The sequence below is a fragment of the Rousettus aegyptiacus genome, unplaced genomic scaffold (assembly GCF_014176215.1).
Source record: "Rousettus aegyptiacus isolate mRouAeg1 unplaced genomic scaffold, mRouAeg1.p scaffold_m13_p_12, whole genome shotgun sequence".
Lineage (NCBI taxonomy): Eukaryota > Metazoa > Chordata > Mammalia > Chiroptera > Pteropodidae > Rousettus > Rousettus aegyptiacus.
This window is the reverse complement of record NW_023416287.1, coordinates 13,827,275-13,843,422: the sequence shown is the minus strand read 5'-3', so window position 1 is coordinate 13,843,422 and position 16,148 is coordinate 13,827,275. Positions and strand designations below refer to the sequence as shown.

Sequence of the window (16,148 nt, the reverse complement as noted above, 5' to 3'; positions counted from 1 at the left end):
TATTAGATTAGGCCAAACAGAAAACCTCAGTCAAGCAAGGGAAAGTTTGTCTTTGCAGGGCTGCCCTCCTGTGTCTGCTGTTGCAAAGAGGGATGTTAATGTGCTGTCCCAGTCCCGCTTGATTTTTGCTTATTTACTCTCTGCTCCTAGAACCACATATCGTGTATCTTCCTAGTTGGTTTTAAACAATCTCATTATTCTCAATTTGGATAATGTGGACAGAGGCTGAACTGAATAGCGCTGGAAGTAAGATTTAATAAGTGAATAGAGCAGGGATAATGTTTTTAAGAGAGAATGAGTATGGAAATAGTTCCCTTGTTACTAAAACAAATGACATGTATCCGCGCTTCTCCAACTGGTATTCATACGCCTAGTATATGAAAATCAGTGTGCCAAGGAATCCAAGACAATATCTAGGAGTTAACCTTTTTAAATGATAAGTCATTTTAAACATTTTTCTATCAAATCCATATTTTAGAATGAAATAATAAAATTATATTTTTTTTCAAAACTCAGTAATTTAGATTACTTCTCCAGACTGAAAAAATTATGCTTTGCTATAATTGCAAGGAAACTTGGGATTTATTAGTATATTTACCTCCTTCTTCTATCTCCCCCCTTTCTTTTGACTAGGAAATGACGAATGAAGAGAAGAATATTATCACCAACCTAAGCAAATGTGATTTTACCCAGATGAGCCAGTATTTCAAAGCCCAGACGGAAGCTCGGAAACAGATGAGCAAGGAAGAGAAACTGGTACTATTTCTTAAACCCCTGGAGGATTTTGGAATAGTGATTAGTTCATCCAGTTTTCTTAATTCTTACAACACATCTTTGACTTTATTAATTTCACATGGCTCTGTACTGAAGATTTAAGATTCTTAACCTAGTAAAGTCTAAGTTTTCTTAAGGGTTTCATGTAGACTGAAAATTGTAAATAAGCAGTTTGTTTAATGGCTCAGTATAAGAACTCTGGTGCTCTTCTGACCTAAAAATCAGTCGATAAGTCCAATAATACCGTTTTTAAGGATGGATGGACCTGACCCAAAGTGGTCCTGGATATTAGAGATTTATAACAGATAAAATAATATAGGGTGTGTACCTCCCTATTCTTTGATATATTTTACACTGGAATCTAGCCATGCTCATCCATATCCATCTTCCAGCTGTGGCCAACCTCATTCCTGAAGGATCTTTCCAGTATCCAGCTGGGATGTCATTTTCTTCTAGAGTACTGGTAGGCAAACCATAGGCTGCCTGTTTTTGTAAAATAACTTGTTGGAACACAGTTACATCTACTTGTTTACATAGTATCTGTGGGTGCATCCCTACGACAGTGGCACAGTTGAGTAGTTGCAACAGAGACCACGTGGCCCTCAACCTAAAATTTTTCTATCTAGAAAAAGTTTACCAACCCGTGATATAGAGGAATGCAAGCTAGAGTTTCATTTTTTCAAATTAGAGGTCTAGAAGTTAAAAATTTTATGAAATTATTTGTACTTCAAAGCCCTGTAGTTTCAGTATTTTAAAAGACTGCATATTTATATAACTCATTGTTTGATCGTGCCTGCCTATTTGACCTTTAGTTTAAACATTATGAGTTACTATAAGAATGGTAACTGCATCAGACTTTTCAATCTCAGCTTAGTCCCCACTATTTCAGACTAGTGAACTTTGGCTTATTATTCACTTCATGGGTGTTTTTAAACTTAAAAACCACTTTGGAGCTTTGTTCTTAGAACAGTCATCCAAAGATAGGGAGGTTTCATAAGTATTACCTTGTCAGAGCCCCTGCCAGGAGCACCTGCTGCCAGCAAGTTCTGAATCTGTTTCCACCCACAAGGCAGCAGGACTTAGTTAAGTCGAATTGCAAAGTGTGATACGAATGAGGAGGCTTCAACTCCTTTCTCCTTTATGGAGCAAGGGTCACAAAATGTGAATGTATATACCCCTGTACCTAGGAAAGACTCCATAATGGGTTTGTTTGAGCTTGAAAACCCATGTGAAATGCAAATCAACAAAGTGTCTCCGGAACCTGTTAAGAGAACACAGATGTTCTTTGTGAGGCCCTGTCAGAGACTGTTCACCATCCCCCATTTTGAAACTACTCAACAAAATCATTAATTTTTTTTAAGTTACATTTAAAAATAACTATGTAACGTACTTATAAACATATATCTTTAAAGATGAGCGAATCAGTTTTGAATTTATAGTTGAACCATAGATCTTTGGTATAATTTTATTATATTCAAGTTTAAAAACTCAATTAGAGGTTTCCCCTTATTCGAATTCATTTCTTAGTATTTTTTAGGCTTTTCTCTACCTTGACCTGTTTTCTCACAAGAATGTATGAGTACAGAATAGCTATTTGAACCTATTTTGAGTACTTCTTGCTGTCTTCCAGAAAATCAAAGAGGAAAATGAAAAATTACTGAAGGAATATGGCTTCTGTGTTATGGATAACCACAAAGAGAGAATTGCCAACTTCAAGATAGAACCTCCTGGGCTTTTCCGAGGCCGTGGCAACCACCCCAAGATGGGCATGCTGAAGAGACGGATCATGCCTGAGGACATAATCATCAACTGTAGCAAGTGAGCACAGTTTATCCTTCAGGCTAGAAATGAAATAGGGGTGCTTCCTTTGTTCTTGGTAGTTGGGAATATTTCCCACATTATAGAGTAGTGTTTAGGGATTACACAGTATTTACATATAGAGGAAGTACACAGTACTTCCATGTATAGATCGCCAAGTGTTTTTCATGCAGTGACTGGTGAGAAGGAAACTCGGAAATATATGCTCAGCAGATTTATCACTTTCAGGTCATTAAAGGTAGAATTTTTCCTCATGTCTCATTTCACCTCTCTCCTGCTTTGTTATTTCCACAGAGATGCCAAGGTTCCTTCTCCCCCTCCAGGACACAAATGGAAAGAGGTCCGACATGATAACAAGGTTACTTGGCTAGTCTCCTGGACAGAGAACATCCAGGGTTCCATTAAATACATCATGTTGAACCCCAGTTCACGAATCAAGGTAAGGGGTAGCTAAGAGCTGCACCAGTTAGTGAGGTTGATAGTCTCTTTTTATCGAAGTGTGGCATTCTCAGCCTCTAAAATCACTTTGACAAATTAAAAATCCTCCTCACAAAAAGAAGGCAAGTACTTTCATGGGTAGCATGATTTAGCGACCTACCTAAGATGTATCCATTTTCTGTATCACATTGTAATCTCATTCATTTATTAATTCACAATATTTGCTGAAATCCTAATATGTGCCTACCACAATATATGCATGGTACTAGGCGTTGTATTGGTAAACAAGACAGATCTAGTCTCTGCCTTCACATTGCTTATACTTTCCATTGGTCAGAATGTGAAGAAGAATGCGGTAAATGTATATTGTCTTCTACAGCTCCCTTCCTTTCCTCACTTTTCCTGGCTTTTGGGGAAGGGAATGTAATTGCTTAGAATCGAGAAAGAAGTTCAAAAGCTAGAGTCTTACATACTTCGGCTTCCTAAGATTTTATCTAGATAGGTTTCACCAGGACCAAATGGGATAGTTTATGCGAAAGCATAGCATAAACTATTGTATACCCATGTGTTATTTATTGGATACTGTGATTGAAAGGGGAAAACTGATTTTGGAAGGGCAGTCAATTCTCAGCCTGATGGGCATACCTGCTTGGGACAGTCCCATGAACAATGGCCCAAAAGAGAGGTTGGGGTCCAGAAGAAAACAGGCAAGGAATTAGTTCTATGTGGACTGTGTCTGTTTACACACAAGGGACTCTGACTAAAGACCTTGTTAAATCTTGTTTTATAGGTTATTAAATATTTGTTAAGTTATAAAAGCCACAGCTCAAAAGGCTATATGTCTTATTGAGACTAAACTGTACATTTTCTAGCTTAAAGTTCTTGTTCTGATGAAAAATACCTATCTATATATTTTCTTCAATTTGAAAATGTCACTTTTTCTAGTTTGGAGTAAGAATAGAATCAGAAAGAAAACCCTCATGGCGAGCAAAAGTCAAGTTATTTAAAGAAACATGTTATATTCTTCTGAAATATCACAAAGCTCTTAGGCTATAGAAGTGGATAAACAGTGGTCTTAGCTCTCAGAGGACTTGTGGGCTGGTGGGCAAATTGGGTAAGAATTCAGTTGTTTTACAAGAAAGATAAATGTTAAATGCTTTTGATAAATAGAGCAGTTATTCCCAGCAGTTAGAGATCAGGAACAACTTTATGAAAGAAATTGAGGAGAGGATAGAGAGGCATGCGGGCCAGATCTTCAGATACTTCTTTAAAATTTTTTATATTATCCTAAATCCAGTAGCAAGCCACTGGGTTTTTAAAATTGGGAATAAATACCTGTGACATATCGATCATTCCGACTGCTGCTATGTGGAGACCAGATTGTACACAAAGGGAGACCAGTAGGAGGCTTTGTAGTGCTCCAGGCAAGAAATAGTTCCATGACCTAAACAAAATGATGGCAGTGGGGATAGAGATAGGTGAACAGGTTCCAAATACATGTATACTGTGTATGCTTATAGGCAGGTTTAGAATTATTGTAGGAGAATCTGTTGGGGGTTGTGATACCTGTTAGAAAAGCCAGATGAAGTACCTCAAGAGCAGAGAGGCACTCCATTTATTGCAGACAATATCCAGATAACCCTTATGCACCGTAGAGATTGTGCAGTTTTCCGGATGATGGTTATGTTAGTGAACCTAGAAGCCATGCAGATGTAGGCCCTGCCTAGAACCTTATACCCAGGACAGAGTGACTGACTCTAGTCAGCTGGGTTGGGGCCCTAAGACTCATGAAAATGATTAAAGACTTGGCAAGTGGTGCTATTAAGGGAAAAAGATATAAGATTTCTTTAGCTTTCTGCCAACCCTCCTTGGCTATTTCTCACTCAGCAGAAGAGTGGAGTCTTCAGAGGCTGGGGTTTGACAGTGCTTTGAATAGTTTTTAACTCCACTGCCACCAGAAGAATTCTCTTTTTAGATTAACATTGAAAGATACAAGCATTAAGAGTTTTATTTTTAATAAAATATTTTAAATATACATGAATAGATAATATAATGAACACTCTCATTTCATAAAAAGTATTCTGATAATGCAGTTGAAGCCCTCTATGTACCATTCATCCCCTTCCCTGTAGATAACTATAATGAACTTAATGTTTTCATTTTTATGTGTTATTATATTTTTACAGTGTATTTATGTGTGCATAAACATGTATTGTTTTACAAGGTTAAATTTTAAATGAGGTATGTTACTGATATCATTCTGCAACTTGTTTATTTCATTCAGCTTTGTTTTTGAGATTTTATTATCTTGACATACACTTCTAATTTCTTCATTTTGTTTGCTACATAGTATATAAAAATTATCTTCCTGTCAAGAGATATTAAGTGTTGTTTACAATCTTTTGCTATTACAAACAGTGCTGGAATAACATATTTTCTTTGTGTATATGGATGAAAACTTCCCTCAAAGATTCTTTTATATTTCCAAATTGTTCTGTAAAGTATTCGAACCAGCTTACGTCACCACCATCTCCGCCAACAGGGAGTACAAGTTCCTTTTTCACATCCTTGCCAACATTTCTAAAGTTTTGCTTTTTACATTTTAATCTTTGATCCACTAGAATGTATTTTTGTGTATGGTATGAGGTTGATATTGAATATATTTTTTTCCAAATGAATAACTAGTTGTCTTCAGAAGTATTTAGTTGTATTACCCACTCTGTCATATATCACATTTATGGGCTCTCTGTCCTATTTGTCTCTTTATCTGTTTTCTTCGTTAATGGCATACTGTCTTAACTACTGTAACTTTGTAAAGTTTTACTATTGAGTAGAAAAATTTCTTTCATCTTATTCTTCAACATTGTCTTGGCTGTTCTTAGCTCTTTGCTGTTGCATATTAATTTTGAGATAAATTTGTCAAGTTTCAATGAAAACTTGAGATTTTTACTAGAATTGCATTGAATTTATAGATTAATAGAGGGAAAATATTAACATCTTATTGTTTTCCAGTCTGTGAACATGATATACCTCTCCATTAATTCATGTCTTTAAATATATCCTCCAATATTGTTTTGTAATTTTCTCCAGAGATTTTACACATTTTTAAAAACTTTTTTTCTTAGAGACATTATAGTTTTTAGTGCTATTGAATGATATTTTCATCGATTATATTTCCGTATGCTATTATTGGAATAATAATGCTATTGATTTTTGAACATTGATCTTGTACCTGACAACATTGCTGAACTCTTACTCTAAGAGTATCTGTGTCTTTTGGAATGTCTACATTAATAATTACATTATCTATAAATAAAAATAGTCTTAACTCTTCATTTCCAGTTCTTATAACTTATATTTCTTTTGTTTAAATTTTACTTTTTATTTAAAAAAAAAAATCGATCTATTAAACCCGAACCCTCTCTCCAGTCAACAGTTGTGACAGTCAGATATCTGAATATCTGTACTTAATATCTTCCCTCTGGGTGTACTTTTCTCGTTGAAACACACCCTTTAATGTTTCTTTCGTGAGGATCCGTAGGTGACAAATTCTCCCTTTGTTTACCTGAAAATTAAAAAATTTTCATCCTTACGATGTCTTTTTTCAAGTAAAGAATACATCTTTATTATGCATTTATTTAAGCTGTATCTGAGTATAGATATATTTTTCTAGATACTGAGACTAGACTTTCAACCTGAGGACTAATGTATTTTTATTCTAGAAAACTCTCGGCCATTATTTCTTCCACAACCTCTAGGCCGTTTCTTCTTTTTGCTTCTTTCAGTCCTTTTAGATGAATATTGGAGCTTCTCAATCTACACATGCTTTTTCTTTTTTAACTATATTTTCATATTCTTTATCTCTTTATGTCTAGTCTTCATTTGGGGGCAGTTCTGTAGGACTCACTTTCAATTCACTAATTCTCTTTCTGATTATATCCAATTTAAAGTTTATCCCATCTGTGAATTTATTTCAGTTGTTAAATTTTGTTTTCAGAATTTCTAATTTTTATCTACCTGATTTTATTTCATTTTATTTGTTGTTTTATGATTGTTTTTATTAGTGAATATTGTATTTTTTCTCTTTATACATACTAAACATTTCTTTAAAAGTCTTTATCAGATTGTCCTTTAAAATATTACTTGAAATGACTTCATGTGCTAATTATTGTTTTGGCAATTTTCCTAAGCCATTTATCTCCTTGTAAATTCTTTTGACTGGGAAGTGGGTTTTGCCTGTGTATCATACCCTTTTCCTCCTCTTTGTTCTCTACTTTTCTGCTCATTCCTCCTGTCTTAGAAGGGAGTCTCTCGCCATTTCAGCTCAAGGTAACCCAGACCCCTGGCTTCAGGTCTTTCTTCTTGCATAGAGCACTTTCCTTGCTATGGATGATTAAAGTGTGATTTCACTAACTTGATCTAACCCAAAAGTCTATAAAATTGAGTTTTTTTGTATTAGTGGGTAAAGGGTGATAATTGGTGGTTTTACTTTTCGGGCGACTTTAGGTTCACTTTAGGTTCACTTTTATGGGAGGCTACCATGACAGGGCTTTGTTCTACATCTTTCTGCTCAGTCTCCAGAGATTTCTCCTATTCTAAGACTCTTTGCTTGGTCTCGTGTCTATATTTTACTCATATAATACTATTGTACTATTCTGCCCCACCTCTACTCCATTAAGAAATTTATCTCAAGCATACATAATAATGTGACTTAACAGATTTTGGACAATTTAAAAAATTTGGACAATCGGTGATTAAATAAAAGAAAAACACAGCTGAAGTGTGGTGTCCCTCTGACGCACCCTGTCCTTGCCCCTTTCTGGAAACTTGGATTGGCCTACTTGCAGTCAAAGCCAAGGTCATATTACTTCCAGCCTCACAGGTCATCGAGAGGATCAGGACTTTTGAGAGCCACAGTGACTTGTGCTCTAGGTGCAGAAAAGATTGTTCTGAGCTCATTCACATTTTTCTAAGCTAATCTTGGTTTGTTCTGCTTTTCCTCTCAGGATTTCCATTATACAGATATCTTCTTGCAAGTGTTTCCATTCCCTTCTTCCACTGTGTGCCTGGTGCCCATAGACTCTGAAATAGCAGGGGAATGACAGCCTCCTGGAACCTGTAGTTTATCTCTTATCCCAGATAAACCATGGATCTAGTTGTTTACAGAAGGACTGCGTGTAGGTACTCACTCCTAAGTCTAGGCCACTGCAAAGTTGGGAAGCGTTATCTAGTCTCATAACCTGAGAAGGTAGCCCTTGTAAAAGTAAAGTTCTTTAAACCAGTCTTAATTTTACAATCCAAATTTGTCATCACGGTTTTTCTTTCAGATGAAGTACAGCAAACTTTACAATCGGTGTTGACATTACATTACATTTGATCCTATTAAAATATTCTCAGTGCCAAATACACACTGCTGCCTTTTCTCTTTAGAACCCATAATTCTGTGGGAGTTTTAAAGATGTATACGCCTGGACTGAAGGAAAATGTCCTTATAAAACTGTGTAATCTTGGGAAAGTCTCATTTTGATGAGTTTTATTAGACAAGACATGAGTTATAAAATATTACATTCCGAACTTAACCTTCTTAGTATAAAATTCTAAATTTTTAAGTGTAAGGGCTAAAACATTAAAGCTTCTAGATGGTATCAGGGTAGAACATCTTCATGACCTGGGAGTAGATATCTTAGGACACAAAATGTTAATACTGATGATTAAAGAAACAGGTGATAAAGTCAGCTTCATTAAAATTATAAACTTAACATTCAACAAAGGACATTGTTAAGGACATAAATACACAAGTTACAGACTGAGAAAAAGTTTTTGCAACATGTATATCTGACAAAAGACTTGTATCCAGAATATACAAAGAATTTCTATAACTCAATAATAAAAAGATAAATATTCCTATAAAAAAGAGCAGAAGATTTAAATGGATGCTTTACAAAAGAAAGTAGAGGATGAAGCATATGAAATGAAAGAATATTCAACATGACTAATCAGTGGAATGCATATTTAAACATTAGTGAGATACTAATTCCAATTGTAGGTATTTTTGTCTCAAAAGAAATGAAAGCATATATCCACAAACATACTTGTACAAGAATGTTCATAGCAGTGCTATATCCTGAGCTTCTAAAACGAAACATCCCAGGGGTCCATCAACATAACAGATAAGCACGTTGTGGTATAGTCAAACACATAGGGATAGTCATAGAATATACTATATATCAGCAATAAAAGCAGTAAACTACTAATGAATGCAGGACAGATAAATCTTTAAAACATGTTGAGAAGCCAGACATCATAATCTATAGTGTGTGATACCATTTAGATAGTATAGGTTCTAGATTAGGCAAAACTGATCTATGAGGATAGCAATCAGATTAAAGGATCAGTAGTTGCTTAGTAGGTAATTAACCGGGAAAGGGGCATGAGGGAACTTTTTAGAATGATAAAAATATTCTCTATCTTATTGGGCAGGTATAGTGGATCAAAACTGTTCAAATTGTACACTTAAATATGTGTAACAAAAGCTTTTAAAGATTTTATTCAGAATAAAAAGTACATAGAAAGTATTGGAATAAAATAACACTAATATCTGAAAAAAGATTTGAATAAAAACAAATTCTCTACAAATTAATAATATAAAGACAAATATATTTTTAAATGGGCATGTATAGAAAGCTAGTTAGTTTTATCTTTAAACATGGTATAAATATATAGTTTGTTGTGTCTTTTGTTTAAATGATGTATGTTTGGGTTTCCGAATGCCATTTACTTCCTCTTTGGTGTTCTATATCAGGGGTCTCCAACCCCCAGGCCATGAACCAGTACCAGTCTGTGGCCTGCTAAGAACCAGTCCACACAGCAGCAGGCGAGCAGTGGGCAGCAAGCAAAGCTTCATCTGTATTTGCAGCTGCAGCTCAGCACTAGCATCACCTCCTCAACTCCACTTCAGATGATCAAGCATTAGATTCTCGTAGGAGCACCAGTCCCTGTTGCCAGAAATGTTGGGGACCACTGTTCTATACAATGGCAAACTCACATAGAGGTCATCAGCTAAGTGAGAATAAAAAGCCACTTAAGAAATTGGCAAATGTCATCATTCCCCCAAATACAAATCTCTGAGAAAAGGTTAGAGAACAGGATTAGCTCACCTCCCACTTTGCTATCCAGAATCCAGATCCTGACCCCACTTAAATAATGGGCAAATGGTTATATTAGAAAGAGAAAGGTGGTGGGCCCACTAGTTTAAAAAAAAAAAATGTTGTATATGTCTAATCAAATTAGATTCTTATCCATTGCAGAGGGCTGACTGAGATGGGGAAGAGGACAGTGGGTTAAAGGTAGCCCCCTTGTAGTGGACACCTTATTTTACTGAGATAGTTCTGATGAAGACCTTGACTGGAAAACCTAAGTGGATACTTTATTTTCTAGGAGTAGTATGAGAAAGCTTGTTCAAGTGCATTTTACACTGTGGATTCTCTTTAGGGAAACTGAAGGCAGCAGGGATAAGTAGACTTCCTGGAGGCAGCCCTCCCTGCTAGACCTAGACAAGGTGGCTTCTGCCACCACCCCATTTATGTGTCCTTAATATTTAAGAGAATCCTGGCTCCTTGTGTCAGGAGCCCAGCCAGCCTGTGAAGAAAAGTTGGTCTTTGTGGTATCCTCTGTGAATGAATTATTTGTTGGGTTTTCTAAACCTCGTTTCAGTGGCATAACTAAGGGACTGAGGAAATAAAATTCTTTGGGACTTTGAAGAGTCAGAGCCAGGCTTTGGTAGACCTGTGTGCCTTAGAGTAAAAGGAGAGCCCACTCCTGAGCTGGAGGCTGTTAAGGACAAGCCTTTTATGTCCAGTTTTCTCCTTCTCTCCCTCCTCCTCCTCCTTTTCTTCTCCCCCTCCTTCCCCCTCCCCTCCCTTGTTTCTTGCCTCTCTTTCCCTCCTCTCCCTTACCTCCCCCCCCCAGGGTGTGTGTGTGTGTGTGTAAGAACCACTGTCATGGAGGTTTATTAGTGACTTGTACATGAGGACAGCTTGCATCATACCTTATTCATGCTCTTAAATTTCAAAATGTACTGAGAAAAAATCAGTAAGAAATTTTCAGCTTCCCATTGTCAGGAAATAGAACTTAGGTTCTATTCATGCTCTTAAATTTCAAAATGTACTGAGAAAAAATCAGTAAGAAATTTTCAGCTTCCCATTGTCAGGAAATAGAACTTAGGTATTTCTTCTATATCACTAGATATTAAATAACCCACCCACAACACATAGTTACTGAACCTCTTGTTTTATAGCCAAACAAGTACATACAACTAGTCCACACACAGTTGTGGGAGAGTGCTGACGACTCCTTAGCATACCCGGGTAAGCTTTCATTTATCAGTGTTTGTTAGAAGTAGACGACGTTTCTTGCTCCATGTATCCCACACTCCTGCATGCTCAGAAGGCCAGTGACCTTAACCACAGTTCTTATGCCTCAAGGTCCATGCCATAGGCAGGAACCAGGCATGTACGGGTAGAAGTCACTATCCATCTCTTTTGTTGCAGAGTGGGGGGATTAAGAACACAGTTCTTAAATTCCATCCCTGTGTTCATGTCAGATAGTGTTTTAGGCCTTGCAGTACTCCTGACCCTCTTAGATTTCTTTGGATTTTTTTTCTCTCCTTACCTTTCCCACTTATTATCAGTTCTTGCTAGCAGGGATCTTCCATCACTGTAGGTTACGTTCAGTCATTTAATTGGCTTTAGAATCAATTTTTAAACCTTTCACCCAAAGCTCTAATGTTTGGGGTGGGGGGGGGGGAAGATTTCCAGTAACATTGTTCCTCTTGGTCTAATCAAGAGTACTTTTAAATGCAGAAGTTAGAAAATGGTTAATAATTATGGCTGTTCCTGGAAGTCATTGTGTTCCTTCATAATTACATGTTGTAATGTTTGGTTCTGTTTTCTTGACAGTTCCTTCCATCAAACTGTAAATGGTTGTCTTGAACTGAATCAGACTCAGTCCTAGCAGAAAACTGCTGTTGGGTCACAGATTCAGCAGTAAAGCTGTGATGGGGATGTTTATACTCTTTGTATAGACAGAAGTAATTTTTAGGACATGCCATGTGGGCTTTTCCCAAGAACATAAACATTTTATAGAATGAAAGCCAGAAGATTAGCAGATTTGTCAGGAGCCAGTTGTGCTTGACAGTGAAATGGGACAACATGAGTTTTCATTAGGTTAAATGCCCTGAAATTTCTCTTCAGTACTTTTCTTTTTCTAACTTGCTTAAGCTCAAGTTCCTTCTCTTTGATTCAGAGCTCTGAACTTGAATATTCAGTCTGTCTTTACCCCGCTATGCCTAAGCATTCCTTCCACCTTTGGGTTGGGTCTTTGCAGGGTGAGAAAGACTGGCAGAAATATGAGACTGCTCGGAGGCTGAAGAAGTGTGTGGACAAGATCCGGAACCAGTATCGAGAAGACTGGAAGTCTAAAGAGATGAAAGTCCGGCAGAGAGCTGTAGCCCTGTACTTCATTGACAAGGTGAGAGTGTCTTCTGGTCATATCGCATCACCGTGTTCAGCTTAATGGATGTGGGTGTTTACTCCTCCGGGCCCATACTAAGTACTAGAGAGACAGTGACAGCCCGACACCGGTGGTCCTACTTACCCAGTCCCTGGTCCAGGAAGGAAGGTGGAAGAGGAGACAGAGTCATTCAGTATCTGCTGCTGTCTGAATGCAGTCTGCCTGATAGGAAGATTTGCAAGACTCTGAATGCCGAAATATTGACACTTTTAAACACTTTCTGACTGCGAGCCACCAAAAATAATTAATTTGACATCACAAGCCAACACACATAAATATATTTGTATTTGTGTGTAACTGAAATAAAAATTGTATAAAACAATGCCTTTCTATAAACAGTGAATTCTGATATTTTAATTATGTTGTTTTAACAAAATATGATTATAATCCTTAATTAAAATTGGTAAAATAATTGCTAAAGCATCATAATTACAGTTTGACAGACAGTGCTCTGGAGAGTTTTTCGGAACTCTTTAAAAGAAAAAGATTTCATGTGTTTGCTTTTTGTTTTTTAGTTTGTTTATTTTGCCAATTTTGCATTGCTCATATACTTCACAAATTCTGAATTGTCTCAAAAATTAAGCAAAATTAAGAGACGAGCTTTTGACTCTGTGCAGACTAGAAACACTCTCTCAATTGCTGCTTTGTTTTTTTAAAAATGTTCCACCTTTCCTCCATCCCCATTTGAGAGGACAGAGTAAAGAGAAGCTTGGATTTATAGGAAAGTTTAATATCCCCACGGCTCTCCGTACTTCATTGATAGGGAGGGGAAGAAGCAAGAATGCAGAAGCCAGAATTCCCAGGCCTTGCAGACTAATGCTCTGTCTCCAAAGAGAATTGGAAGGCTTCTGATTTTGGTTTTCTAGAGACCTTACGAGATTCACATTTCTGTATTCATGCTCATTTTCGTTTTCTCTCCATCCTCCCTGGGCAGCTTGCTCTGAGAGCAGGAAATGAGAAGGAGGAAGGAGAAACAGCAGACACTGTGGGTTGCTGCTCGCTTCGTGTAGAGCACATTAATCTACACCCAGAGTTGGATGGCCAGGAATACGTGGTAGAATTTGACTTCCTTGGGAAGGACTCAATCAGATACTATAACAAAGTCCCTGTTGAGAAACGAGTAAGTTAATGTGGCCTGCTTTTTCATTCATTCATTCAGTCAGTCATTCAACTAGCATTTGTTGAATGTTTTTTTGTGTGCTTTGTGCTTTGCTGGCACTAGAAAAAAAAATGACTTGAAGAGAGAGGAGAGATATTGTTTGGTGTCCTTTATATCTCCTTTTAGTCCCTGCCCTCACCTCCCATCAACCTTCTTGGAATGATGGGCTGTTTGCCAGAGCAGTATTGAGCAGAGTATGCACTAGGGGTGGGCCCTGACAACAAACTCAACGTAAGATTTAACCTTCCACATTGTTTTAATGATTTAACCACATTTCTGTATCCCCTGGTCATGTCGCACATTTATCAGTTTTAGCTTTGTTCAACCTCTCCCTAGCTCCTGATCGAGTGAAAAGGTAGCCCCTTGATCCTCAGATCTCTGAGCTGCCAACAGCTGAAGAGGGTGTTGCAGCTCCGTAATCCTCTCTCCCCATCCCGCCCCCAAAGTATTGGGCTTGATTGAACCAGAGACTTTCAAAGTACAGGACCCCAGTAATCCAGCCCTTCAGCAGTCTGATGTTTAACGAGTACTTACTTAGGCTTTGCTGGTTGTGGAAACGCTCCAGATTAAGCAAAGCTAAAGAGACCTGACAATTAAATGTAATATTTAGGTTGGGTTCCACGCTGGAGAGGTAAAGGACGTCATTAGGTCAACTGACAAAATTGAGAGAGAGACAGTAGATTAAAGTTGGTATCAGTGTAAATTTATGAAGCTGATAAGAACTGCGTGTATGTAAGGGAATATCTTTATCCTATGTGAGTATGTACAAGTGGTTCAGAACAAGTAATTATGTAAATATATATTTGTAGAGAGAGAAAGAGCAGAAATGCACACTGTAAACCATAAATGAAGTAAAATGTTAATGGTAGGGGAACCTGGGTAAAGGATATGGGTGTTCCTTGTGTTTTTTTTTTTCTTTTTTTGCCACTTTTTAAAAGTTGCAATTATTTCCAAAGTAAAGGTTTTTAACAATGATAATTAGGCTCTGCTCATTTCTTTTAGGTTTTTAAGAACTTACAACTATTTATGGAGAACAAACAGCCTGAGGATGACCTTTTTGATAGACTCAATGTGAGTGGACAGAGTGCACTGGGTTGCAGAGGGAGGGGCCCTGCCAGAGTCTCACGGGCTCCTAAGGAGAGGTTTTCCTGGGGGCAGCGTAGGTTCTTCCCTTCATGAGCACATGGGGAAGGCACATGGGGAATCCGTGGCGAAGCTCTCAGGGGTAGACAAACTCTGCTTTTAATCCTTTTTTGGTTCCTCCAGAGCCTTCGCTTGGCTAGATGCCAGCCACCTCTGCTGGAGACCCCAGACCTGTCCTTGATATCTTACCAGGGAAGGTCTTAACAAGGAAGGACAAACTTCATTTATTGGCCTGCCTAACTTAAGATTGAAGTACTTGTTGGGGAGGTATCCTGCAACCCTATATTCTGGAATTTTCTTCCCTCTTTTCATAACTTCCCTCTGGCAGAACAGTAAACTATGCATGGTTGTGATTGCACTGGCTTAAATGTCCTACAGCTCACCAGAAGGGGCAGGGTGATATGGCTTTTACCTAAATCCCAACATCCTCTTCATTGCTTTGTCTCATCCAGACTGCTATTTTAAATAAGCATCTTCAGGATCTCATGGAGGGCTTGACAGCCAAGGTGTTCCGTACATATAATGCCTCTATCACGCTACAGCAGCAGCTGAAAGAACTCACAGCCCGTAAGTACTACTTGGCCAGACAGGGCCCATACCCTACTGATGATGTCCAGTGTCCTTACTCAGCCAAGTCCTAGATTTGTTCCACCTTTTCTCCTTAACCTTGTGACTGGAAACTTTCCCCCTCCATACCTCTAATAGAGAGCTAAGCCTTAGTCTGTATAAACATAAGGTCAGTTCTATTTCCCTTGTTCCTGCCCTAGCTTCTAGATTTACATGATAGAAAGCTGACAGGGGCTTTCTAGCTGAAAATGCCTGCATTTTGTGTTTTACATGTATGTTATTTAAAAGCTCACAGAGTGAAGACATAGTGCTGTGGTGTTCTGGTAAATTGGGGAGAGTAAGGTTGTCATGGTTACTAAAAAAAATACAGGAGCAAATAAATCCTTTCCTTGAGGTTTCTGTCCTCCCCCCTACCCCTGCTGTCTTAAGAGTAGGTAGTACTCTCCTAAAAACTAGCTGCAGAATATATCAGCGTAATCTGAAGGCTTTTTTTCCTGGAGCCCAGTCACTGCTAAATTCCCACTGTTCTCTATAAATAGGTCAAATGGCTTTAGAATATGAGCCAGAAAAGCCAAAGATAGGTATGTTGAGGGTCAGTGTTTTTGGGTAGATAAAAAAATGACACAAGTAAAAAAATTCTTTGGAGATTGTTCTTCTTTTTATGGTCCCTTTGTCTTAC

The 16,148-nt window shown here is 37.7% G+C and overlaps 1 protein-coding gene across 1 annotated transcript in view; it reads left to right on the top strand.

Moving 5' to 3' along the window:
* TOP1 (DNA topoisomerase I) overlaps positions 1-16,148 on the top strand; it is a 78,343-nt gene that overhangs the window by 56,076 nt on the left and 6,119 nt on the right. The window contains exons 11-17 of the mRNA XM_016137547.2: positions 634-756; positions 2,405-2,592; positions 2,887-3,031; positions 12,415-12,558; positions 13,535-13,720; positions 14,762-14,830; positions 15,355-15,469. Of these exons, the coding sequence (XP_015993033.1) occupies positions 634-756; positions 2,405-2,592; positions 2,887-3,031; positions 12,415-12,558; positions 13,535-13,720; positions 14,762-14,830; positions 15,355-15,469 (970 nt within the window). The remainder of the gene's footprint in view (positions 1-633; positions 757-2,404; positions 2,593-2,886; positions 3,032-12,414; positions 12,559-13,534; positions 13,721-14,761; positions 14,831-15,354; positions 15,470-16,148) is intronic.